The sequence below is a fragment of the Vombatus ursinus genome, unplaced genomic scaffold (assembly GCF_900497805.2).
Source record: "Vombatus ursinus unplaced genomic scaffold, bare-nosed wombat genome assembly UNPS02014785.1, whole genome shotgun sequence".
In the NCBI taxonomy this organism is placed as follows: Eukaryota; Metazoa; Chordata; class Mammalia; order Diprotodontia; family Vombatidae; genus Vombatus; species Vombatus ursinus.
The window spans coordinates 1,304,560-1,331,837 of NW_020954563.1; the positions used below are offsets into that span (position 1 = coordinate 1,304,560).

General features: G+C 45.5%; 1 protein-coding gene across 4 annotated transcripts in view; it reads right to left on the reverse strand.

Moving 5' to 3' along the window:
- The window catches only part of SRC (SRC proto-oncogene, non-receptor tyrosine kinase), an 84,053-nt gene that overhangs the window by 11,423 nt on the left and 45,352 nt on the right, over window positions 1–27,278 (reverse strand). For all 4 annotated transcript variants that reach the window (XM_027867112.1, XM_027867113.1, XM_027867111.1 and 1 more), the window contains 6 exons: window positions 23,553–23,798; window positions 20,600–20,699; window positions 9,516–9,614; window positions 8,621–8,724; window positions 2,066–2,215; window positions 957–1,112 (listed from right to left, as the gene is read on the reverse strand). In XM_027867112.1, the coding sequence (XP_027722913.1) occupies window positions 957–1,112; window positions 2,066–2,215; window positions 8,621–8,724; window positions 9,516–9,614; window positions 20,600–20,699; window positions 23,553–23,790 (847 nt within the window). In that variant the 5' untranslated portion in view covers window positions 23,791–23,798. The remainder of the gene's footprint in view (window positions 1–956; window positions 1,113–2,065; window positions 2,216–8,620; window positions 8,725–9,515; window positions 9,615–20,599; window positions 20,700–23,552; window positions 23,799–27,278) is intronic.

The window sequence follows — 27,278 nt, forward strand, 5'->3', positions numbered from 1 at the left end:
TACTTCATATTCATCCCCTCTGAAAGCCAACCTAATTGGACTCCTTTCTACTCCTGTAATATGCCTTATATACTCTCAACTGTTCCATTTTGCTTATGCTGTTCCTTATACGTGGAATACTATCTCTTCCCCCCCTCTTTCTTTTAATTTTTTAAAAAATATTTAAAGCACAGAGACTTTTTTAGTTCTTTTTCGGACTGTGAACGCCACAAGGATGGAGGCCATGGCTTAGTTTAGCTTTGTACCTCCCCTCTCCCCAAGTGCCAAGCACAGTGTTCTGCACATACTATGTGCCGAATAAGTGTTCAATGAATAGATGAATGAAACCATATTGTAAAGGGCACTGAATGCCAGGCTAAGAAGTTTAGACCTTGGTGGTCATTGCTGTGGGGGAGATAGGAGAAGAAGCAGTTCATTTGGAGTGATGTGATCAGAGCTATGATCTAGGAAGATTATTCAAGAGGGACTTTGGGTCTCTATGAAGGGGGTAGCTTTGAGCAAAGGGAAGATGGCCAGGAGAGATCTTGATATGAACAGGACTGGGCCCATGGACTTGTGTGCATGTCTCATCTCCCCAGCCAGCTCTTGATTTAATTTCCTTCATTTCAGCTGATTTAATTTCCTTCATTTCAAGTCAGACCAGCTGACTTCTCTGACCTCAACACAAGGTGTCCTCTTACAGGTCCTGCAAACAGTAGGGGCTTAATACAGCTTTACTGACTTGACCTGCAGTGACTTAATTAGAAGATCAAACCATATGCCTGAGCAGCAGGAAAGAAATGATGTATATATTCCAGGCTAAGGTGGAGGGTTTAGGTATTTTTCCTGTGGCTTAGGTGGGGAGGTTGACCAGGCCAGAAGGGAGGGTCATCTGGCATCAGAGACAAAAAGGGAAAGAGAAGAAGAAGGACAGAAGACAGAGGAGGAAGGGAAGCAAGGAAGGAGGGAGCTCTCACCCATCCACACTTCTCCAAAGCAGCCCTGACCCAGTTTCACTTCCAGGCGCAGGGACTCCCGGGGGATCTCCCAGGCATCCTTAGCCAGGCCCTGGGTCTGTGGCTTGGATGTCGGGCAGACATTGGTGAGTCTGTGGCACAAGCCATCAGCATGTTCTGGAAGAGTAAAGGGGAGAAAGGGAAGTAGGACAGGCCAGACAATTGATCAGAGATAAAGTCCAAGATAGCCCACACCCTGCATTCTGTTCCTTAGCTTTTCAAGATTTCGATTAAAGTGATGAAAGTTTATTTGTCCTGGGACCCTTCCTTCTTCCACCTCTTGCTAAACATACACGCATACATGCAAACACACATACACTCACACACACACAGCAGATACAGAGCACACATCCCATGCATAAAAACATACGTAGGCATGCTTCCAAAAGAGAGATATGAAAACATATGCAGATTTACAAGTATGCAAAATCACATAGAAGTATCTGCATATACAAATACATGCAGACAGACACTACTATGGCAATATACACAAACACAGGTCTGCCTGAAGACATGCAGATACTTGGTTAGATGACAAACCCTCCAGGATCTATAAGCAGTTATGCAGAACAACATGAAGATACAAACCAACATAATCACGCACATACCAATGTACAAAGATGCCCACAGATACATACACAAATCTACAAAAACAGGCCCATGCACATCCATCCAGCTGCACACAAACACGTGGGGGCACACAGAAATAGATACAAACACAACATATACACATATGCAGATGTGCAAGAAACCACACGGCCACACAGGGAGGTTCATGGCTCCTCCCTTAAGCTGCAGCAGCCTTCCTAGGGACAAGTCTAGCCAACTGACCCCTGGGGATGCCGGGATCTCTGCAATGCAGGGGAGCTTCTTCTGGCTTCTTTGTCCATCTCTGGCTCACCCACAGCTCAGTCCTCACCTAGGACCCCCACTTCTTCCTCTTGCCAAGATAAGACCCCACCCCCAACACACACCATCATTGCCAGGACCAAGGGAGCAGAGCAGAGGTACCGCTCCATCCCTGTGTCCCTACCCCTGGAACAGCTGACCAGCTCACAACAAAAACATACTGGAGTAATAGGCCACGAGCTGCTGCAGACTGTTAAACTGTGTGCGGGAGGTGATGTAGAAGCCTCCGCTGTCCAGCTTTCGGATCTTATAATGTTTCACATTGAGACCCTTGGCATTGTCGAAGTCAGAGACAGAAAGGCAATAGGCACCTACAAAAAGAGCCCAGGAGAAAACAGGTTATAGAAGCAGGGCCTCTACCAAGGAGCCCAGGCCCCTTCTCATCTCGGGACAGCAAAGGGACCATACTCCTCACTCAACTAGAGGTCTCAGCTGGAGATGTCAGCCCCAGGAAGGAATCCTGAAAGGGGGCCCTTTTTCCCAGAAGGGACCGGGGGTCTCTATGCACACAAAGGACAAGGCACTGGCCTGTGGCCAAGACCAGGACCGCTGAGTAAGGATACTCTAGCGATTTACCTGTCACACTGCTCCTGACAGTATGGAGGACCTGCCAGGCCAAACCCAAAGCCACAGCTTGGGAGCAGGGGAACCCTGGGGAATGAAGGGGTGAAGGAAGCAGGGAAATCCTCATCCTTGACCCTCACTCCAATCCAGGCTTAACAACCTTTGTATCGGATGGCTAGGATTTTGTCCCCTTGATAAACAGATGTTTTGAGTAGAATGATCACAAGGCCAGGAGTCAGAAGAACTGGGTTCTAGTTCCAGTTCTATCCCTAACTCACTGTGTCACTTCCCCTCCCTGGGCCTCAGCTTCCTCATCTGTCAAATGGGGATAAGAATAACTTTACCACAATGAAAGTATAAAATACCAAGTTATTTTAAAAAGAGAGACCTGCACCTCCCCCTGTTTCTTTGCAGAGGTGGGGGAACCATAAGTGTGGAATACTGCATTATCAGGTCAGACTTTTTAGATATGTTGGTCAGTTTTGAGGATTTTTTTTCTTTCTCTTTTCTTATTCTTTATCATAAGCAACTCTCTGGCAAGGCATAAGGGGAGGGATAGAATGGGAAATGTAGGTGATATTAAAGCAAAAGCTGTCAATAAGATTTATTTTTAAAAAAGAAGTGACCTCTGCTCCCTGCTATTAACAGTTCAAGGTCTAGGAGGCAGTGAAGTGGTAACAAAATGGGGCTGGATTTTAGACCTGGAGACCCAGGTTCGAACACCAGCTGCACCTGGAATCCAATGATTCTATGACCAAGAGCAAGTGATGAGCTCTCCCAGCCTAGTTTGCTCCTCAGAAAAATGCGGATAATGATATTTATGCTACTAACCCTGGGGGACAAAGGGGAGGTGAAGAAAGTACTTTAGCAAAATGGGAACTATTAGTATTACCACTACTCTGGACAGGATGAAGAATTAGTGAGTCCTGCCCACCCCCACCTCCCATCTCCCACCCAGCAGCCTCATAAATCCCCCTGGGTAATTGGTAAGAAAGTCCCAGGTCTGCCTGAGAAAAAAATTAACCAGAAATGCTTGCCCCTCTCCAGGGGCCAGGTTCAGCGCCACATACCACCAGCTTAATGGCCCCTGCACTTCTACCTGGGGGAAGCAACAGTAACCTCCCCCCTCCCTTCCCAGAGGAGGCAGCAGCCTTCCCAGGCCGGGGCTCAAGTGACCTGAATGCATCATCCCCACAAAACGCTCAGGGAAATGCTTTGTAAACCACCAGTGCAGCCATATTGGTTCATAGTCACATTCCTTTCCAAGGGTTAATTTCTCTGTCCACATAATAAGCAAAGAGTGAAGCTGGGGGTCTGGGGGGAAGGAGGCAGGAAGAAATATTCAAAACTTGCAGGAGAAGGGTTTCTGGGTCATTGGAAGAGGGGCTTTTGAGAACACAGTCTCCTTCAATGAGCCCAGAGCCTGGCTTGGCCACCTGCTTAACACAGAATGCGGGAACCTTATAACAAAACACTTCATGTGACAGCTGGGAGGGTCCTTGGAGCATAGAACTTCACAACTGGAAAGGGCCCAGAAATCATCTAATCCAACCATCAGCTCCAAGAAGGGAATGGCGCTTGGGCAGAGTCACAGAGCAAGTTAGCAGCAGCCCCAGGCCTAGAGCTGTTCGAGCATCCATGCACGCTGCTCTCTCTGTCTCTCTAGCTCGCCCCGTGTCAGAGGCTCTGCAGAAGGTGGAGGCCCGAGTCCTCGGTTGTCATGGGTTACCCAGCTATTCCCAGCTTCCTGACCCACTTTCCACACAGCTCTTGGGGAAAAGGCTAGAGCCAGGGCCAGGGCCAGGACTGCCTTCCCATGTGAAGCCTGGTGCTCTGCTGATTGGCTGAGGGAGACAATGAAGGGGCTAGGCATTCTCCAAAGGACGGATCAATGCAGCCACAACAGTGTGCTAGAGAAGGAGGGAGAGGGGAGGAAGAGAAGAGGCAGAGATGATGTGCTGCAGCTCAGGAGGTGGGGAGATCAGAGCTGTGGTCTCTTTCAGTGGTAACCACAGAAAAAGGAGACGGTGAGGATGACAGAGTCATTAATCACCAGTCCCCCCCATAAAAGAGCATTAGGGGGACCATGGGGAACCTGGGCCAGCTGGGGCTCAGAGATGCACATGTGATGAATGTGCTCCGGCTGTCTCACACCTGGAATGCACTTCCTCCTCATCTCTGCCCCTCTGAATCCCCATCTTACATCCCATGCCAACTCCTTTAAAGCCTTGCCTGATCATCCTAGTGGTCTGTACCCTCTCCTGCCTCAAATGACCTTGCATTTACTTATCTGCGTGCAAACTGTAGCCCTCTGGCAAGAGACAAGCTCCGAGAGGCAGGGACTGTTTCATCTAATTAACCGAGGGCTAAAGAAAGGCTTCCCATAGAAGGTGGGATTTTAATTGGGACTTAAAAGAAGCCAGGCATGTCAGTGGTTAGAGCAGAGGAGGGAGAGCATTCCAGCCAGGGGGGCAGTCAGAAAGAATGCCTAGAGCCAAGAGATGGAGTGTCTTGTTTGTGAAACAGCCAGGAGGCCAGTGTCACTGGATCAAAGAGCACTTGTTGGGGAGGAAGGTGTAAGAAGACCGGGAAGGGAGGAGGGGGCTAGATGATAAAGGGCTTTGAATGCCAAACAAAGCATTTTGTATCTGCTCCTAGAGGCAACAGGAATCCACACTAGTTTATTGAGAGTCAACCTGCCAAGGAACACAATAGGTGCTTAATGTATCTTTGCTGAATGGAAATGAATTGATAAATAATGACTTTAGAGTCCTAAGATTCAGAGTTAGATGGAACTTTATGGGTCACCTAGTTGATGAATGTGATTGCTGAGCCACCAACAGGGATATTTATTATGTGTGTTTTTAAGTTTTATTGGTGTTTTGTTTTCCCATTACATTTACGGATTACCACCATTCAGTGAGAGATCGCTTGTAACAAAACAGGACTGATAATACAGTGACCTTATCTGAAAGTGTATGCAACATTCCACATCTGTAGCACCCTCTACCTCTGCTTTTTAAATGAACAGAAATTTTTTTTTCCTCCTCTCTCCTCCCATCCCAGTGGAAAAAAGTGAAAGAAAACCAAATTCCACAAAAGAAATATGCATAATCAAGCAAAACAAATTCCCTCAATGGCTGTGTACAAATATATGCATTAGTTATCCCTTCCACATCATGTCTTTCCTCACTGAGGTTTCAACATGTTGCGGATGGCATGAGAAATTAAGTGGGAATTTTTTAGGAGTTTCGCAGGAGCTGCAGATGACATGCAAAGGCCAGCAGGTGACATGGAGTCTATGACCAAATACTTAGACCCAAATTTTACAATAAGGTACTGTAAACACCCCATAAAAGAAAAAATTCAGATTTTTTTCCTTTGGTATGAAGGGAGGGCCAAAAAGTTTTACATGTGAGGGCTGCATCCCTAACCCCTAAAAGGGATAACTGTAGAGGGGGTGTGTGTGTGTGTGTGTGCGCGCTCACGCGCATACATGTACAGCACATTATTTAAATATGTCAGAGAGTGGGAGAGGTACTGCAGAACTGGAGAAGGGCTAATGTACTGATTAAAAAACAAACAAGAGAATAAGGTCTGAAAACCATTGGCTTCCAACTTCAATTCCTGGCAAAGTTCTGTGATAGATTATTAAAGAAATTGGTAGGGAACATCTGGAAAAGGAAACAGTAATCACAGAGAAGCAGTATGACTTTATTAAGAACAAATCATGTGAATGTGATGAATTCAGAGAAACATGGAAAGATCTATATGAACTGATACAGAGTAAACAGAGCTGAGAAAACAATATACACAATGACAACAATAATATAAATAGAAAGAAAAACCTCGCATGCACACACACACATACAAATCAACAGTAAATCTAGAAAAATGGATAAAGAACAAGAATGACTCAAAAGAATAGTTGTAAGAAAATGCTCCTACTTCACCCCTTTACAGGGGGTGGGAGGTCCTCAAATGTTGCACATTGCACACATAATCAGACTTTCAATATATTAGTTATGCTAATTTTTCCCTCTTTTTTTGTCTTAAAAAAATACTATTTACTGTATGGGATAGCTCTCAAAGAAGAAAAATGAAAGAAACTATGGTGATATAAAAAAACAAAAGACATCAATAAAACTTTTTTTTTTAAAGAAGGAATAATCATGCCAGATTAAATTTATTTCCTTTTTTTTGTTTTTTGTTTTGACAGGCTTACCAGAGACAGGTAGAACAGGAGATTCATGTAGATAAAGTTTACCTAGATTTTTGCAAATTATTTGATAAAATATCTCATGCTAGTCTGGTGGAAAAGAAGAGATGGAGGCTAGCTCAGAGGTATCAAACCAGACTAAAAAATAATTGGGAAATATTGAACAAAATAAATAAAAATACAATACAACATAGATAATGTTTAATTCATGGTTTTCTTTTCTTTTTTCTTTTTTTTTATTTTTAGGCAATTGGGGTTAAGTGACTTGCCCAAGGTCACACAGCTAGTAAGTGTCAAGTGGCTGATCTGAGGCCAGATTTGAACTCGGGTCCTCCTGACTTCAGGGCCAGTGCTCTATCCATTACACCACTTAGCTGCCCCCTAATTCATGGTTTTCTAAGCCAATATGCCCTATGGTGATTTGTTTCTATTTGTGTTTGAAACCACTGGCCTAGGTGATGGTACAATTAGATGGATTCAGAACTGGGTAAGGAGTAGGTCAACGATTCAATGTCAACTTGGAAAGAAGTTTCCAGTGGAGTACCACTGGAATCTGTTTGACCCTGTGTTAGAACATTTTTGTCAGTGACTTAGATAGAAACAGAGATGGCATGCTCATCCTATGCACAGATGTTACAAAGCTGGACAGATAGCTAACACACTGGATAAGAGAGCCAGGATCCAAACAGATTCTAACAGTGTAAGAGCAGGGGTTGGCAAACCACTGCCTGACCTAAGAACCAAATCTAGCCTGTGGCTTGTCTTTATACTGTCCCTAAGCTAAGAATTCTGACATTTTAAAATAAAGTTTTACTGCGTTTAAAAAAAAATTTTTTAGATTCTTAGCTCATGGGTCATACAAAAACAGGAAGAGGCCCTCAGACTGTGGTTTGCTGACCCCTGGTCTAGAACATTGAGCTGAATCTACTAAGATGAAATTTAAAAGGGATAAATGTAAAGTTATCTACTTTTAAAACTGACTTCACAAGGACAATGTGAGGAAAGCAGAGTTGAAAAAGAGCAGAAGGTTTAGGAGGCCTGCAAGCTCCACATGAGGCGACTGGGCATGTGGAGTGGCCACTAAGAAAAGCTAATGCACTGCTGCGCCTCATGATGAGAAGCCTAAGGAATAAGGAGGTGATAGGCCTGCTCGGCTCTGCCCTGGACAGCCTATAACTGAAATGCTTCGTCCAGTTCTGGGAGGCATTGGGCAGGGAGGATGTGGCTAAGCTGGAAAGCATCCAGGGAAGGGGCAGCCACTGGGATAGTAAAGTGTCTTGAGTCCATGCTCCATGAGGAGCTGGGGAGTTTTAGCTTGGAAAAGACTTGAGGAACACCCAGCTGAACCTGTTTCAGTATTTGGAGTGTGGAAGAGGGTGAGACTTCTTCTATATGGTCTCAGAAAGCCAAACCAAAAGGAGCAAGGGTAAGAACTGCAAAGAAAGTGAAGTGGATAGCACGAGAAACTTCCTAACAACCAGACACCAGACGTTCTGCTATCTAAAAGAGGAATGGAGGTTCCTCCTTCTTGAAGTCTTTAAGCAGAGACTTTTCTGGTATGTTCCAGGGAGGATTCCTTTGACAAAGAGGCTGGACTAAATGGCCATTAAGGTCCCTTCCAACTCTACATTTCTGTCCTTTAATTCTTACCTGAGAGGTAAGTTGGGCAAGTATTATTTCTATTTAACAGACAAAAAACCCTGAAGCCCAGTGAAGTCCAATGACTTGCTCCAAATCACAGAGTGAATCAGAGATAGAGCAGGGACTCAAACCTAGGGTACTAGAACCCAAGCCCAAGGACCCTTTAGATTAACATGGGTGGTGCTTATTTAGGTAGAAGTTGTTTCTAAAGACTCCATCCCAAGCTGAGGCCCTCCCTACAGTGCCCTTTTAGTCCAAGGATCCAGGGGCAGGGAGTGGAAGGAATGGATACCTTTGGTGGTCTCACTTTCCCGGACCAGAAATGTGCCTCGGGGATTCTCCGAATTAAGCAGCAGCCGCTCAGACTCTCGACGGGTGATCTTGCCAAAGTACCACCTTAATTTGGGATGGGAGGGGGAAAAAGGTAGAGAGAGGGAGAGAGAGACTGCTGATTTTTGCTGATAAAAAAAAATCAAATTTAATTAAAAAAAGGGGGGGGGAGCCAAATTTGTGTCAGCCCTCTCCAGCATCATTGAAAGGATGCTAGGATGTAGGGCCACAGAGAGTCTTTAGAGGTGGTCTCTAGTACAATCTCACCCACCCATTCCCATTTTAAACATGGAGAAATTGAGGTTCAGATGGTTTGACCAAGGTTCTTTGGGCAGGAAGCAGCAAGGCAGGGATTCAGACCCATGCCCTCTGATTCCATATCTAGCACTGCCCTCCAGAAAAGGCAGTCTTGCCTTATTTGATGCCAGTGAGTTTCTTTTCCTAAGGACCTGGTGGAGATGAGCAGCGAATTAGTTACAAATCGATCTCATTTCTATAGGGTTTTATGCTTTACCCAAAGTTTCAATTGCCACAGCCCAGTGAGGTAGATAGTATCATCTCCCTTTTCACAGATGACCAAACTGAAACTGAGGGAAGTGACTTTCCCAGAATCACACAGCTTGAAAAATCAGTAGGAGTGAGACTTGAAATCAGGTCTTTGATTCTTAGGCCGCTGCTCTTTTCTCTAACATCAAAATGCCCTCTTGAGTTAGAAAGGCAAACACTCCTCCTCTGAACAGGCCCAGTGAGCCAAGCAAGGACAGGAGGAGGCACAGGGAGCAGGGCTGCAATTGGGAAGCTTTCCCCACTGAGAGGGGTGGAGTGGGGAGGGAGGGGGTGGCAAGGCTGCTACTTACTCCTCAGCCTGGATAGAATCAGATGGGGCTACGTAGTTGCTGGGGATGTAGCCAGTCTGCCCAGTGGTGAGTGAGTGGGCCAGCCACCAGTCTCCCTCTCTGAAGTAAGGGAAGGAAAGGAGAAGGGGAGCTGTCAGTAAGGAGGTCCAGGAAGCTCTCGGAGTGATGCTGAACTCTCTCTGGGCCCCAAAGTGCTGCCCTCCGGCCGACAGGAGCATAGAATGGCAGAACTGCAAGGAAAGTCAAGCCCTCCATTCCCCACTTTACAGAGAAGAAAATGGCAGCTGAGAGAGAAAAGAAACTTGCCTGTGGTCACACGGCTATTAGGAAACACAACATGCAGCTGCTCCGGGCTCTGGGTCCAGCCAGGATCTATTAGATAAAGTTATCCTGAAAGCCAGGGAGATGACCAAGGTATGGTCTGGTCTGGGCCCTCTGCCCTAAACATCAGGAGAAACCAGGCCTGTCTTGCTTTGCTTCATCCACCTGAAAGAGGCAGGGGCTGCATAACCGTCTAAATGGAAGCCCTAGCGGCCAGTCCTCATTCCCAGTGGGATGCATGGTGGTTGCCTGGGTCCAGAAAGGAGAAGGCAGGATGTGACTATTACAGAGGAAGGTACAGCAGCTCCTTGGCTGCGGGAAGCTGGGTGCTTCATAAGAAGCCATCAGCAGGGGATGGAGCTAAGACCCTACTCAGAGGCCATCGCAGTCAGTACAGACCCTCGTTTTATAGAGGAAGACACTGAAGCCAAGAAAGGGGAAATTGCTTGCTTGGGGTCACAAAGCAAGTCAGTGGTGGAGTTGGGATTCAAATGCCTGGGGCGTGACTCCTAATCTTGGCTCTTCCACAGCAGTTTTATTGGCGCCTTCGCCAGATCCCAAATATCCTGAGTTCTCCACGCTGCTTGAACAAGGGAGGTTGGTGTAAGCCTAAGTCAGGACACTTGGAGGGTTCTTCAGGTTATAAGTTAACCCCACCCCCTTTCCAGATACCATCATCCTCTAGGGACAGGACCCAGACTCAGGCATAATTGGCCATCTCCTGGAAGAGAGGCTTCTTACTAGCTCTCTGGCAGGGAATTTGGGAAATTCCCACCTGGAAGGGCATTTGCACACACATCACAAGCAAACACACACACACACCCTTTGAAGGGATGGGAGAGGAGAAGAGTCTTGGAGTACAGATACCAGGAAAATAGGAAGATGAGAAGTGGAGGTCTGACAACCTCAACTCTCTGGAGCCTTAGGATTACCCAATAACAATAGTAATAATAACTCATATTTACATAGTATTTTAAGGCTTACAAAATGCTTTACATATATGATTTCAGTTGTACCTCACAGAGACTTGTTAGGTAGTTGCTATTATAATTCTGACTTTACAGATGATGAAACTGAGGCTTACTGAGGTCAAGTGACTTGACCATGGTCACATTGCTAGTATCTGGAGCAGGATTTGAACCCAGGCCTTCCTGACTCCCTGCCCAGTACTGTATCCACTATATCACAATACCCTGGGAAGGAAAGAAATTATAAAAACAAGAAGATGCCTGTGATCCTGGCTTTCCAAACCCAGCCACCACCCTCACCTTGTCCTGTACCCTGACTCAGAAGCTGTGATTTATCACTATAGGCCTGCCCCCCTCTTCCCCAGGGGGCATCATGGCTACTTGGGCAGAGACCTCTCCTTCATTAAATGAATGGCCACCCATCGATGACATGAATTAACTGTTCAGTTACTAGTTTACCCAGCAAATTCAGCTGCTACTCTTTGCCTGGTGCCATGTCCCAGACCCAGCCCCAGCCCAGGTCCCGGCCCTAGCCCCAGCCCCAGCCCCAGCCCCAGCCAGGCGCCCTTGGAAGGCAGTTCCCCAGAATGGGGGTGGGAGGGGGAGGAGAGAAATACCTTTGGAGCCATCTGAATGTGAACCAGGTCTGGCTGGAGCACAGGGAATCCCGATAGACAACAGGGGAGCAGGAGGAAGAAAAAAAAGGAAGAACAGAAAAAGAAAAGAAGCAGAATGATGATGATAGGATAGCAAAAGGGAGGGAACTGAAAGAGAAACAGCCCAAAGCTTCATCATCTGCCAGATGCCAGCACACAGCAGAAGCAACCGAAAGAAACATGGGCAGGGCATCAGGAAGGAAAGGAGAGAATGGGAGAAAGGATCTGGAGGTGCAGGGGCTCAGCTTGCTCTGTGGGGAGGTGGGAGGGAAGGTTGGGATCAGGACATAGATGAAGAAATGACTGAGGTGTCCTTGGACAAGTCACTTCCCCTCACCTCTCAATTTTGTCCTCTCTGGGTTCTGGGGGTCAGACCAGATGGTTTCTGAGGCCTTTTCTGCCTCTGAAACTCTATAGATCTCCCAGCTCTGGAATTCTGTGGTCCACAAGCCCTTTTAGCTCTAAATTTTTTATGAAATCAAGAGTACACAGTTTTAAGATATAAAAGGCACTTTCATTTCTCTTTGATTCCCACAACTCACCTCTGAGGTGGGGAAGGCAAAAAAAAGGAAAAAGAGGCCTAGAAAAGGGAAATGACTTGTCCAAGGTCATACAAACTAGTAATATTGGAATTAAAATTCAGATCTCTTAGGTCCTAGTCAGTACTCCTATACCACAAATACCATGAACATCTAGTATCCCAAGGATATCTGAAGTAGGATTTTGCTCCAGTATTAGATATCTATATACAGATGTATATATAGATTATAGATATACATATACACATACACATATGCATATATACACACACATGTATATGTATATACATATATAAGTATATACATATATACATATGTGTGTATACCTATATACACATATATACATTCATATATATACATATATATGAATGAGTTATAACTGTCACTAAATCCCTATGAAACAGGGTGGGGGCAATGTTACCATTCCCATTTTTATATGGAATACATGAGGCCTAGAGATGAGAGGAAGAAAGAGATTCGATTCAATTCAATAAGCATTTTTTTTAAGCACCTACTACATACCCGGGCATGGTGCTAGATGCTGGGAACACAAAGACAAAAGTAAAACATTGCCTGACCTCAAGGAGCTTACATTCTACTAGGGAGAAACAAACATGTATGCAGATAGTAGAGCTTACAACATGAAGGATGCATGCTCTCACCAGCTGACTGGTCTCAAATCAAGGCAAACTGGGGCAAGGAAAGAGCATAAATGCTAGGAAGCAGATCTGTCCAGCTCAGCCCCTCCCAAATGGAATGATGGACAAGAGTCTAGTCTGAGCCGGTCTGCGACACTGGGCCTCTCAGCTTGGAATTTAAGACCTCCCTTTTACTTGGCCCCCAGTGAGTCAGCTTCTAGGCATTTTTAGAATACCAAGGATGGGGGATGGGGGTGGAGGGAGGGAATGCCTGTATCAGTCTGATAGGGGAAGGGGTGGAGGTCACAAAGGGGAGCATACCTGTATTCAGACTCACCAATCCGGTATGATTTAGCCTGGCCAGGCCTGGGCAAGGAAATATATCCAGGTGTGAGATTTCTGTGCTTGCTGAGCCCAGGCCTGGGAAATTCTAATACAGGAAGTTGGCTCTGCCCAAGGCCAGGCTGTCAAGTGTCTGAGGTAATGCTACAGAATAGTGAGACATTTTTCAACATTTACCCACCAGAGTTTGTCCACTTGAGGGAGGGCTGTCCCCTCAGGAGGCTGAACATTTATTTCCATGAGAAATGGTGTTTGGAGCCATGTGGTGGCCTGAAGAGTGCCGAACTTGGGCTAAGAGGCTTTGAACTTGGGTTCAAATCCCACTTATTGACTGTGGAAACTTTGGCAAATCCTCCAACCTCACTGAGTCTCTGTTTTATCATCTGTACAACCAAAGGGTTGGACTGGAATACAAAAAAGGTTTATTCTAGTACGATGATCTTGTGATGAGGCACACAAAACCAGTCTCCACTTCATAACCACACTTTGTTTTAAGTAATAAATGGCATTATCTGATGGGAGAGGCTGCCTTATTCATTATACTTAGCTGTTTACATATACAAAATCTACCTTCAAAGGGTAAAGACCCACCACCATTGAAGCAGTGTGGGGTGGCAGAAAGATCCCTAGGCTAGGAGTCAAAAGACCAGAGTTCCCAGCCCTGCTTCTGCTACTGATTCACCGGGCATTCTTGGGTGAATCACTTCCCCTCTGGGGGCCTAACTTAAAATGAGAGTGCTAGAGACTCAATAATCCACTAGCTCACAAATTCTATTCTAATTCCAAAGAATGTACTAAAAGCAATTCCTAACCAGAAACTCAGGTTCTAATCCAGAAGTTTTTATCCTTTCCTGTGTCATGGGCCTTGTTAGCAGTCTGATAAGACCTATGGACCACTTCTCAGAATAATGTTTATTAAATAATTGAAAGAAATGCTAAATTTCACTTCAAGGTTAGTGAAAATAAAGGCAGAATTTTTTATTGCCTTCAAGGACCCCAGGTGAAGAACTCATTATCTAATCAATGACTATTTTGCTAGAATAAATGGAGCTCAGGCAGCTAGGTGGTGAAGTGGATAGAGCACCAGCCCTGGAGTCAGGAGGACCTGAGTTCAAATCCAACTTCAGACACTTGACACTTACTAGCTGTGTGACCCTGGGCAAGTCACTTAACCCCAACTGCCTCACCCCCCACCCCCAAAAAATATGAATGTAGAATAAATGGAGCTCTTAGGGCTTCTACTTCGTCAGATATGTGATTCTGAGCTCCCTGGGCCAAAAGGCCAGGAGTCCTAGGTTGGTGGATGGTTTCCAGTCAAAGGAACACCAACTATTTTTCTCTAGGTTTCACTTGCCCTATGTTTATAGGGACATGTTTAAGGGTATCGTAGAAGAATGTTCCTATAAGATTCTGTGAGCGGCCTAAAGAAAAGAACTAAAGACACAAGGGGTATTCTTCAATCCACCCAGAGTCAATCCTAAAGCATGTTATTTGCACTAGATGGAGGGTCCTACAGGCTGTATCCACAGCAGGGGGGAAAGTCAGGCAGATTTTACATGGTCAACCCATGTTAGCCACTGTCACTTTATAGTATAATGTTACTGATGTTGAAGTCACAGGTCCTTGGCAGGCCAATTAGCACTGGTCTCACCTAGGCTGTACCCCTAACCTCAACCAGTAATTTCATCCATGTAGATCTGTGGTCAAAAAGAAGTAGCAGGCAAGGAGTATGGATGGCTCTCTACTGATCCCCCTTCTTCATTCTGAGGCCAAACCAGTAGACACTCCTCATAGTGGGTCAGAAGCACTATCTTCAGTTACATAAAGGCCAGGCCATGAATAGATGAATCATTTTAGCCTGAAAAGCTAACAATCAGATGGTGTAACTCATGCTTGCCAATGAACAATTGGAGTTGGACATCAGGGTTGATGATTCTAACAAGTAACTTTTGGGGTGGCCTAGTTCTGATTCATTTGGCTGGTACAAACCCAATCCAAACAGCTGCTAGGCCAGCAGCGACTGTGTGCCAAGCCTGGGTCTTAGAGGCCTTCCATAAGGGGCTTACAAGAATAGGAAAGCCCCAAAGAGCTTATTCCTGGCATTGTGATTCAAAGACTGGAAACTGAGAGAAAATGTGTCTGTTGGTGACATAGGAGGAAGAAGGAAGCTAGGCAGACTGTCCAGCTCCAGCTGTGAGATACGAAGGCTATGGGAGCAAGGAACAGAAAGGAGTCTGTCAGTGAAGGGGATTAAGTTCTATAGGCAGGAGGACTGCAGGGTCATAGGGCCCTAAAATGCTGAAACACAAATGCTTAAAGCAAAGCAAGGCCCAACCAGATATCATAAGGCCACACAGACATGCTTCTAGGTCTCTTCAAGCACAATGGGGAGCCCCAACTCCTGGGGACCTAGCCTGGACTCAGTCAGACCTAGAGTAGATAACCCCAAAGAAAATCAAGGAGAAACCCCAGAGGCCTAACATTTTGGAGGAGCCCCCACCTTTACCCCAACCTATAGCCTTGCCCCAAGTCTCTGCTTTCTTGAAGGGCTGGTTGGTGCAAAATGATTAAGTTAGCAATTTATCTTCTTAAGTTAGCAATTATCTAAGTCACTAGACTTAGATTCTTGGCCAGAGCCATAACTAAGGTGGTAAGACTGGAATTTTGCCCCAGGACACCAAAATTAAGAAGGAGCAAAAACTTAATATATGCATTCTTTCCGCAGAATACAAACCACTGTAGTAACTAATTCCTCCTCCTACCCAACTGAATTTGTTTTAATTACCTTTTACATTTATATATACTTTTTTTTAATATGGTGGATTACAAATTTTATGTGAGGGTGTGTCTTGTGTTATTTGCCCTCAATACTCAAATTGCTAATAATAGTTCTGATGCTTACCCAGAGAAGGGCTCAGGGCCTTGAATGTGCTGCTCTTCCCAAAGGAAATCTGACTTTTTGAGAAAGGATTTTACAAGGGACAATACTTAGCCTAAAGTAATTGATGCAAATTCCATTAGTGTTAGACTTTTAGACACTGGGACCTATAGGTGGGGGAAATATTTGGGGACAGGAGAAGCTTTTGAGTACCACACAGGTGACTGTCTAGTCTATGTTCATGTTGAGGGTAACCTGTAACTCTAATATCCTGTTATGTCTTGAGAGACATATGGTTTTTTTTTATGGTTCCCTATATCTCTTATTTCTTTAACAGTTCTCCTTGCCATTGAAGAAAGGAGGATTTGGATTTTATAATACAGGCTCCAGTGCCTACCTGCATAACCAACTTTTATCTACTAAGCCAGGGCTGATTATATCCTAGGGACTTGAGTTCTGTAAAACTCAAAGCCCAGTTCAACAACTGGGTCATGGAGCATCCCCATCTAGACACTCAGCGCCTCTCACCCAATGGGATGCCTGAGGCAAAGTTGGTTCCACAGGACTCTATTGTATTTTCCTTGTATTCAGTCACTTTATATTTTCCATTAGCAACCTGGGCCTGCAAAACTTTGACAACAGCTGCAAGGAAGGCTGAGGAGGAGTAGAGGTGAGATGGAGAAAGAGAGATAGAGGTAGAGAGATAGAGGAAAGAATAGAGGCAGCTTTGAAACTGGCTAAAAGTGACCGTAACCAAAGTTGGGAATCACAAACAGCAAGGGTGGGAAAAGTGGCAAGCTCCCCACTGTCTTGTGAATTCCAAGAAGCCTGTCTTTTGTGATCAGCTAGAGCTTCTGTGAGGATGACTTAAAGTGGCCCGGAGTCTGAAGCCACATAGGAGTCAAAGCAGGGGAATGTTGGGGGTAGGAGTGGATATGGGCTACACAGAAATGTCCTTGGGAAAAACCATGGAGATCACTACTGAGGGAGGATATGGCCAGGAAGAATTGAAGGCTGAGGTGCCATTAGAATCACAGAACCGTAGAGCCAGAAGCAATCTCAGAAGGTTTCTCATCCAATGTGTTCCTAAGCAGAAATCCTCTCTAGAACATTCCCAACAAGTAGTCATCTAGTTTCTGCCCAAAGAGTTCCTGAAATGGGGGAGTCACTACTTCTCAAAGCAGTCTATTCTACTTCTGGACATCTATGATGGTTCAGAATTTTTTCCTTCTAATCAAGTGAAAATCTACCTCCCTGAATCTTCCTCTTGTTCCTACTTCAGCCACCGGGGCCCAAGCAGAAAAAAGTTGAATCCCTCTTCCATATGATGGTCTTTCAAATACCTGAAAACAGCTCTCAGGTCCTTCCTCAGTCTTCTCTTCTCTAGAGTGAGTATCCCTGGTTCTTTTCACTGATCCTCACAAGTCATGTTCTCCAGTCTCCTGGCTACCCCCTCTTCCAGCCTCAGTACACACTCCAGCTGGTCAACGTCATTCCTAGAGGGAGGTGCTTAGAACCCATCACTCCAGAGAGTGCCCCTGGGGCCTATCCTGCTTAGACCCTCTCATCTCCCTTGTTCTGGCTGAGAGAGCAAGACAGCGAGAAAGCGAGAGAAAGTGAGAGAGTAAGAGAGAGAGAGAGAGATCTATTTGTAGATAGATGTATCTAGATAGATACAGAGATATGTAAACCTATCTCTCTCTCTCTCTCCCTATATATATATATATTAATACAGCCTCAGTATCTTGACCACCATGTTGCTAGCTCATGCTGAGCCTGCAGTCACCCAAAACCATCAAATATTTTTCACAGAAATCATTATCTAATCGTGCTTACCCCATCCAGTGCTCGTACAGTTGATTAACATGCAGAACTTGACATTTATTCCTATTAAACTTTATCACATTAGATTTAGTACACTATTCTAGCGTTCCTTCCCTTCTTCCTTCCTTCTTCCCTCCCTTTCTTTTCTTTCTTTCCCCCTCCCTCCAATCCTTCCTTCCTTTTTTTCCTTCCTCCTTCCCTTCTCTTTTTCCTTCCTTCCTTTCTCCCTCCTTCCCCTTCTTTCTTCCTTCCTTCCTTCCTTCCTCCCTTCCTTCCTTCCTCCCTTCCTTCCCTCCTTTCTTTCTTCTTCCCTTCTCCTTCTTTCCTTTCTGCCTCTAGCATTCCAAGGGGGGATAAGGAGGTCTAACTGTTGCCAGTTGGTCTCTGCCTCCTCCCTCCAGCATTACAGGACCTTCTCAATTTCATCGGTTGGACTAGAGTCATGACCCACCTGCACACTCTGTCCTCAGGCCTACATGCAGGAAAGAGAAATGGTTTTGGAGTCAGTGAACTTGGATCCAAATCATGCCTCTGCCACTTATTACTTTACTACCTAGTGACCTTGAGAAAGCCACTTCATTTTTCTAGGCCACAGTTTCCTCCTCTTTAATATGAGGTTAGATTAGATGAACTCTCAGATCCTTTCTAGCTCAAAGTATTATGGAGACTCTATATGCTGTCAGTCATCTTCCTTAACTTTGATCATGTCCCTCCCCTCTCCAAACCTTTTATGACTCCCTATTATCTGTACGATAAAACCCAAACCATTACCGAATCTGGCCTCTGGTCCTCCAAAATCTAGCCCCCAGACTACTTCTCCAGCCTCACCCCCCCACTACTTCCCTACAAAAACCTTCTATCCCACCAGGTCCATCTCCAAAATGCCCTTTAAACATTTCTTACACATTCTCACCTTTATGTCCTCAGTCCTACTGTTTTCCTAGGCTTAGAATAACTCCCCACCTCTTTAAAACCTTGGAATTCTGACCACCTTCTAAGAACCAGATGAAATCCCACCTCCTCTGGAGACTTCACCTGACCATCCTTGCTTCTAAATTGGCTTTCACTCAGAAATTAGAAGACTGCCTGTTGTCATTGCTTAATTTTTTGTGTGCACGCACATACGTGCACATGCGCCCCCTCTCCTCAAATAGATTGTAAGGTCCTTGGGGGAAAGGACTGTGCCTTATTCATCTTAGTATCTACAGAGCCTTTCATATAGTAGGTGATAAGCAAAGGTTTAATAAGGGATGGATGGATGGATAGAAGGATGCATGGATGCATGGATGGATGCATGGATCGATGGATGGATGTCACTAGGCTTCCATCTCAGCTAGGCCCTGGGTAGCACCTGGGAGCTGAAGTGAAATGAAGCTCACAGACTAGGCCACTTGCAAAATCTAGAATTCACAGACTAAAGAGCTGGGATAGGTTTATACAAGGAAATGTGGCAGTCACTGCCCCCCTGGTACTCTCCTACCCAGGGCTGGCTGACACTTATACTGAGAATGCATGCAAGCAGCTTGAGTCACAGTGGATGGGAGAGGAGAAAAAGGAGATAAAGGAAGAAGAGAAAGGATGAGAAGATAAAGAGACAGTTGGGCAAGCCCAGGCAAAAAAAAAAAATAGGAGGGAGTTAGTTGCTCTGGATGAAGGAAAGCCAGAACTGGATGTAGCAAGATAAGCACATGCAAACACAAGAACAGTTGGGCTCCAGCAGGGGCCGCCCCAAAGCATCAAACGCCACTAGCAGAAGCACCAATTGCCTCCCCCACAGGCCAGCTGGCCACCCCCAACCGAGATGAGAAAAGAGCAAGGTACACACCTGACATCCACTTTTCTCCTAAGCGCAAGCATGTAGCAAAGGAGAGGAGAAAGAGACAGAAAGGGCTTGAGATCAGCACTGTGGAGGGTTAGAAGCTGTTGGGAAGCAAAGTGGGTCACTTAGAGCAGAGGATGGCTCCCAGGAAGCAAGGTCCCCTTAAGTCTGCCCGGCTAAGGCTCAAAGTCCAATTCCCTTCCTCAGCCCGCCCAGGACCCTTTCTTCAGGCTCAGGGACTGGATTTTCTAGTGGCCCTTTGGCGCCAAGCCCTCCTCACTCTGGGCTGAGACATTTGGGCCCTCCATCCCAGGTGAGTGGGCATAGTCAGGGCAACTTCAGAGAATCATGTTGTTGAATACCAGAGGCTTCTCGTTGGCCAGAACCAGCTCCTAGGAAGGAGTATATCTAGCCAGGGCAAGCACAGCTTCAAAGCTCCTTTTCCACGTAGGGGAGAGATCGGGAAATAGAGAGGAATCACATTAAAGATGGTTAGAAAATAACCTTTCCCTGAGCCTGGGCCTGGGCCTGGGCCCTGTCACCTCCCTCCTCTGCCCTCTGTGGCTCCTGTACCTACGCCCTAGCTCAGTCTGCAGTCCCAATTAGGCCTGACCTCTTCGACAGGGGCCACCCCTTTCACCAAGGCTGAGACAATGCTAGATCACTGACATCCATGCTTCCCATGCCAACCCCGGATTCTCCAGGGTCCTTCATCAGCTATACCTCCTCGTTAGGGCACATGGGAACCAAGTCCAGAGTGGTCTAGGGCAACAGCCTGAGCATCTGGGGTTTTCTCAGCAAAGATCCTAAAGCGGTTTGCCATTTCCTTCTCCAGCTCATTTTACAGATGAGGAAACTGAGGCAACCCATGAACAAGCCACACCCAAAGTTTCTGATGCCCTAAAATCCCAACCTAGACAAAAAAAAAATCCCCTCCCCACATAACAATCAGGTGTAGAGCCCCAGAGGAAAGAGAAACAAGGGCTAAGCTTGGATTCACTGGGGCTACTTCCTGACATGGGGGATTCCAGGTGGACCCTGAACCTCCCCTCCCTGGGGCACTCAGAGCAGCTGGAGGGGAGTAAGAGGAGACACTCACGTGTTGTTGACTATCTGCAGGCGTTCCCCTTTCTTGAAAGACAGGTCTGTCTCAGTGCGGGATTCGTAGTCATATAGGGCCACGAAAGTGGTCACCCCACCTGCCGCAGAGACAACAGAAAGGCTGTCAAGGGCTGCAGGTTAAGTGGACGCAGCCACTCCTATCTCAGGCTGGGGTCAGGGGCCGTCCTTTCAGGCAGCACCAGCTAGGAACCTCTTCCTGGTACCAGAGCCCCAAACCAAGGCCAGTCTAGTCTCAATATGGCACAGAAAGAGGCTGTTCAAAAGAGACCAAAACAACCTTTCAAAGTCTAAACAAGAGGATCAAGGCCAAGGGCAGAGGCTCTGCCAAGGAGAAGAGCTCCCATTTCTATGCTACCTTAAAGTATGCCAAGCGCTTTCCTCAAAATGACCCTGGGAGGCAGGTAGTGAAAATGAGATTTTACGTTTTACAGAAAAGGAAACAGGCTCCCCTAAAAATGACAAAAATGAAGACTACAAAGTGATAAAAAGCAAAGAAAGCAGAGTCAAAACAATATATACATGAACCGTGCATACAGAAAAGATAATAGTAACTAATCTGAAAAAAATAATACAGGAATCAAAAGGGGACACAGGGGCAGCTAGGTGGTGCAGTGGATAGAGCACCAGCACTGAAGTCAGGAGGACCTGAGTTCAAATCCAGCCTCAGATCAACCACTTGACACTTACTAGCTGTGTGACCCTGGGCAAGTCACTTAACCCCAATTGCCTTAAAAAAAAAGGGGGGGGACACAAAGAAACAGGGTTTTATGACTTATTATTTCACTAAATTTATTTATTTTTTTTGGTTCAGGCATCTGATTTCATTGGTATAGGGAGCTTCCTGAGCGTAAACTCTTTTTACCAATGTAGATCAATACTTGTTCTCACATGAAAGTCTTAGAGAGTCCCTTGGGGGCTTTGTTGTTCTTCTTGTTCAATCCTGTCCAACTCTTCACGACCCCATTTGGGGTTTTCTTGGCAAAGATACCGGAGTGGTTTGCCATTTTCTTCTCCAGCTCATTTTACAGATGAGGAAACTGAGGCAAACAGGGTTAAGTGACTTGCCCAGGGTCACCCAGCTACTAAGTGTCTGGGGCCAAATTTGAACTCAGGTCTTCCTGACTCCAGGCCTAGAGCTCTATCCACTGTGCCACTTAGCTACCCCCTTTGGGGACACTGAGAGGTTAAGTGGTCACACAGCCAATAGGTTTCAGAGGCAGGATTTGAACCAGATCTTCCAAACTTTGAGGCCAGTTTTCTATACACTGCTCCAGACTTCTTTTCTAAATGTTTCAAAAGAACAAAAACAAATAAACTGAACCTTAGAGAAATAAACTGACTTGCCCAGGTTCTCATGGCTATTAAGTGTTAGAGCTGGGACTCCAATCAAAATCTCTGGCCTCCACATCCTTCCTTCCACTACACCACATGGATCCTCCAGTGATTGTAAAAGCAGCATGGGGTATTGCAAAGTGTTCTGTGCTTAGAGACAGGAGACCCAGGTTTAAATTCTGACCCTGATCCATACAGGCTACCTCAGTCATGATTTTGCCTAAAACCAGCCTCAGGATCAATACTGGCAGACAGACCATGATCCAGGGTGGCTATGGAAATCTGGGAGCTGTCATCCTTTCCTCCTTCGGATGGGGCAGGGTACCCAAAAAGACCTAAGGAAGGAACCATCCAGAGGGTCTGAGAGACAGGAAGAGGCAAAGGTCCATAACTTATAGCTCCTATCCCTTGATCCCAAGACTGGTTTTAGGCAAAATCATGACTGAGGCAGCAAAGGGACCCCAATAGGAAACTTTCTCACCTTGCTGCCTTCTATCCTTCCCTCCCCATCTCCCCAGGAACATATTCCATGTGCCACTCCCTAATGTTTCCTTTCAACTACTCCCCCTCTCAAGGACAGCTGCATTTAAATAGGGGAGTCAATGAGGATACACATTCTAAATCCAAAGAAAGAAATTTCTAATGGCAGAATTTCATGCACTATTACGGTTGTGGAGACAGATGAGGGCAAAGGACTCTTCCCAGCTCTTCTCATGCAATCATAAGATTTAGAAGGCAGAGTGGGAAGGCTAGGTGGCAAAGTAAATAGAGTACAGGAACTGGAGTCAGAAAGACCTGAGTTCAAATCTGGCCTCAGACATTTACTAGCTGTGTTACCCTGGGCAAGTCACTTAACCCCGTTTGCCTCAGTTTCCTCATCTGAAAAAATGAGCTGGAGAAGAAAATGGCAAACCAGTCCAGTATCTTTGCCAAGAAAACCCCAAATGGGGTCATGAAGAGTTGGACGTGACTGCAATGAATGAACAACAACAAAAAAGATGGTGCAGTGGATAGAGTGCTAAGCCTGGAATCAAAAAGACCTCAGTTCAAATCTGGCCTCAGATACTTCCTAGCCATGTGACCCTGAGCAAGTCACTTAACCTCTTTCTGCCTCAGTTTCCTCACCTGCAAACTGGAGATAATACTAGCACTTATCTTCCAGGGCTATGAGAATAAAATTATATAATATTTATGGAGCACTTAAAATGATATATGAATGCTGGTTATTATTATTAGTGCCAGAAAGGACCCTAGAGACCAGCTAGCCCACCCCCTCCTTTGACCAAAGAGGACACCACTGTCCTGAGAATGTGCATGACTTGATTAGAGTCACACCGAAGCAGGGCAAAGGCTCCATCCCAGGTCCTCTGGCTTAAAATCTCTCAAATCATTGTGCTTCCACATAAAGCCAGTTCTCACTCACTGTTTCCTCTCAGTTTCAACAAGGCTTTTCTTGGCCCCTTTTCTGGAGCTGACCAGATGAGAGAAACTCTCAGGGGAGACAATGAGTCCATGACCAAGTTTTGGGTGATTCAACTTAAGAGTCCTAAATCCCAAGGGAATCCAGGACCAAAGGCACCCAAACGTAAGCTTCTCACCTGCCAAAGGCCCCGAACGCTGAGGGGAGGTGACTGTGTCTGACATGTTGAGGCCCCCAAAAAGCTTTGACTCAGGTGCTGAGCCAAACTGGGGGTTGGGAGTGCGGTGGGCATCAGGCACAGACACTTTGCTGGGAGTCTGAGAGGCAGGGAAGCCACTGTGGAGGACGCTCTCGGAGGGTTCCAGGCTTCTGCGTCGTTGACTGGGGTCTTTGGGTTTGCTTTTGCTACTCCCCATGGTCCAAACTGCAGAAGAAAGGAGAGGCCAAAAAATATTTATATCATATATTCTCTTAGTATTAAGAGTTACATACAGAATATCAGAGCTATAAGGGACTCTGGAACACAGAACAAAGAATGTCAGAGCTGAGAGAGATTTTAGAACATAGAATATAATGTCAAGAGATGGAAAAAACCTTGGAAGATGGAATATCAGAGCTGGAAGGGCCCTTAGGATATAGACAGTCAAAGCTGGGAGGGACCTTAGAGATCATTTGGTCTAACTCCTTTGTTTAAAAAACAAAAATAGGTAGAAAGTGGACAAAGGTCTTGTCCATTGTCAAACAGGTAGCAGGCTGAAGTTACGATGTGAATCCAGATCCCCTGACTCCAAGTCCAGTGTTCTTTCCACTATATTTAACACCAGCTTGCAGCCAGGAACTTCCATATGACTCTGAGTTCCCAAACCTGCTCCCTCTCCTAGGAGGAACCCTACTATCTGATGCCCCGAATTCAACTTTCTACGAGCCAAGGATCTCTATGTGCAAATGCCATCACCATCAGATGCCCATGGCTTCCAACATGTCACCTCCATCTCGCACCACAGGTGAGATATGTTGAGGTTAAGTGAGGATCTTTATTTACAACTCATAAAAGGAAAAATAGAATTTCAGAAATTATACCTTGGGGGGAGAGCTCATCCAAAGAAAGATAAGGAAGGTGTGTATACTCAACTAGGGGAAAAAAAAAACCAAAAACACCAAAACCTGGAAATAAAATGGGCACCCATGAAGTGGGGAAAATTGAAACAAATTATAGTATATGAATGTAATAGAATATTCCTGTACTGTAAGAAACCATGAAAATGGAGAATTTAGAGAACCACGGGAAGAATGTACGAAGTGATGCAGTGAGGAAAGCAGAACCAAGAGAACAATTTATATGATACTTACGATAACGCAAATTATAACACTAAAAAGCCGTCAAATTCTGATGAACAATTATAATGAACGGTCATGGTCCTAGAGCTGACAAAGAAACCTAGCCTCCTCTTCTCGGTAAAAAGGTGGAGGCTACAGAGGTGGAATGTGGTCGCTGTTTGGCTGGCTTAGCTTACGTTTTTCTGTTTTGGTTTTAAAGAAGGGTTCACAAATCTGGCCTCAGACACTTGACACTAAGTAGCTATGTGACCATGGGCAAGTCACTTAACCCCTATGCCTCACCAAAAAAAAAAAAAGAAGAAGAAGAAAAAGAAGAAGGAGGAGGAGGAGGAGTTCTGTGGGGAAGGAAGAAAGGTAAAGACTCTGGTCTAAAAAGCAAAAAGCAACAATAAAACTTTTTTTTTTTAAAAGAAGTCCCCCCCCACTGACTGGGTAGCTTCCTTTCAAGCTTACTAGATTAATAATAATAATAAAAAAAAACCCTGGGCCAGGTTTTTAACCCTCCCAGAATTCTCCAGGCTCACATGGCAGCTCACATAGCCTTGTCCTCAGACATAATCCTTCACTCCACCCTGGCCTTGACCCAAAAATTGACTGATCTACCTCTACCAGGAGATTGGGCATAACCACAGCAAGGTGCTCTGGATGGAGTTCATTTATTTGTTTGATAGCCAACTGTCAGCCAATAATGAAGCCCCCTGGATACCTCGAGTCAATCAAGAAGGCTCCTGTCGTTTGGTCACCTGATGCCACCCCTTTTTTGTCAGTGGTTGTTGCCACAAACATTTACAAAGTACCACCAGTGTGTCCAGAACTATGTTAAATGCTGGGAGAGACACAAAGATTAACCCAGCCCCAAAGCAGCTTGTATTCTATTAAGAGGATAAAACACGAACACAAATAACTAGGATACAGAACGCTGCCAGACACGGGTGTTAAAGAATTACAAGGCAACAAAGGGCCATGTGAGGTCTGAAGGAGAAGGCTGTTATAGACCAGAGGGAGCAGGGGAAAAGCCTCAGGGAAGAAGTGGCATTCGAGATGGGCTTTTAAGGCTAAGGAATGATTCAGCAGGTAGAGAAGGAAGGCCCTGCCAGGCAGAGGAAAGGGTTGGGAGGTGACCAGGAAGGCATCCAGTTTGGCTACAGCATGAGGTACCTGAGGGGACAAACAGAAGATAAAGCAGGAAGGTGTGCTGGTGCCAGACTGCAGAGGGCCTTGACTCCCAGGTAAAGAAGTTTGAATCTTAGGAAACCATTTCTTCACATTCATAGTATATCCTCCCCCCCCCCCAAAAAAAAAAACCAAAACAATGCTGGACTTGGGAGTCAGGAAGACCATTTTTCAAATCCCACCTGTGACACTTACCAACTCTGTGACCTTGGGCAATTCATTGTACCTCTCTGCCCCTAAACAGATCTCTAAGCCTATAAATTTCAGGTGAGTTACTGACCTGCAGTGGTAGGAGTTTTCACACCAGAACTACACTGATAAAATCACAAATTTAAAAAAACTAAAAATGTCCAATTGCTGTTATGATTATTCCCTAATCAGTCCTGGTGCCCCTCTCTCCACTAACACAGCCTGGAACATTTTTAACAAGTCCATAATGCAGTTTTCCCATCCCTTCAAAGCTGTGGGGTACCTGCTGCTGCCTTGTGGCTTTGTTCTCCCCCATCCGGTACTACTGATAGCCTTGCTTTCTAACTGTGTCTCTCTGAATCCCTCTCTTTGCTTCCAGTTATTTTTGTCTCTCTGGGTTCTGACCAGCAGCTCACCCTTCTTTGAGAGCTGGTGCCCAGCTGATGTAAAACAACCTTGTCTCTATTTCAGAGGAGGCAAGGCGCAGTAGAAAAGAAGGCTAGATTTGGATGGAGTCAGAGGACCTGGGCTATTCACAGCCTATGTGACGTTGAGCAAATCATTTTCAGACAGAGACACTAAGGGTCCTTAGCCAGAAGCTGGATGACCACTCACCGGGGATATTGTTGCCAGGATTTCAATTCAGGTAAGGATTCTGCCTAGGTCCAGGTCTGAGGTTCTATGATTCTGCCATCTCACTCTTCTGCTGGAGGCCCTAGGGTTGAGGCTTCTAAATAGAGTTACCAAATATTGGTCCCTTCCCCCCTCAGTTAAGGAATCATCTAACACCTTCATTTACAGGAACACATACAGAAAGCAGTTGACCAAGTACCGAGTCCTTGCTGTCGTCTTCTTAACAGCAGGTACCCCACAGCTTTGAAGGGATGGGAAAACTGCATTATGGACTTGTTAAAAATGTTCCAGGCTGTGTTAGTGGAGAGAGGGGCACCAGGACTGATTAGGGAATAATCATAACAGCAATTGGACATTTTTAGTTTTTTTAAATTTGTGATTTTATCACAAAAGTGTAGTTCCGGTGTGAAAACTCCTACCACTGCAGGTCAGCAACTCACCTGAAATTTATAGGCTTAGAGAGCTGTTTAGGGGCAGAGAGGTACAATGAATTGCCCAAGGTCACAGAGTTGGTAAGTGTCACAGGTGGGATTTGAAAAATGGTCTTCCTGACTCCCAAGTTATCTTCTCC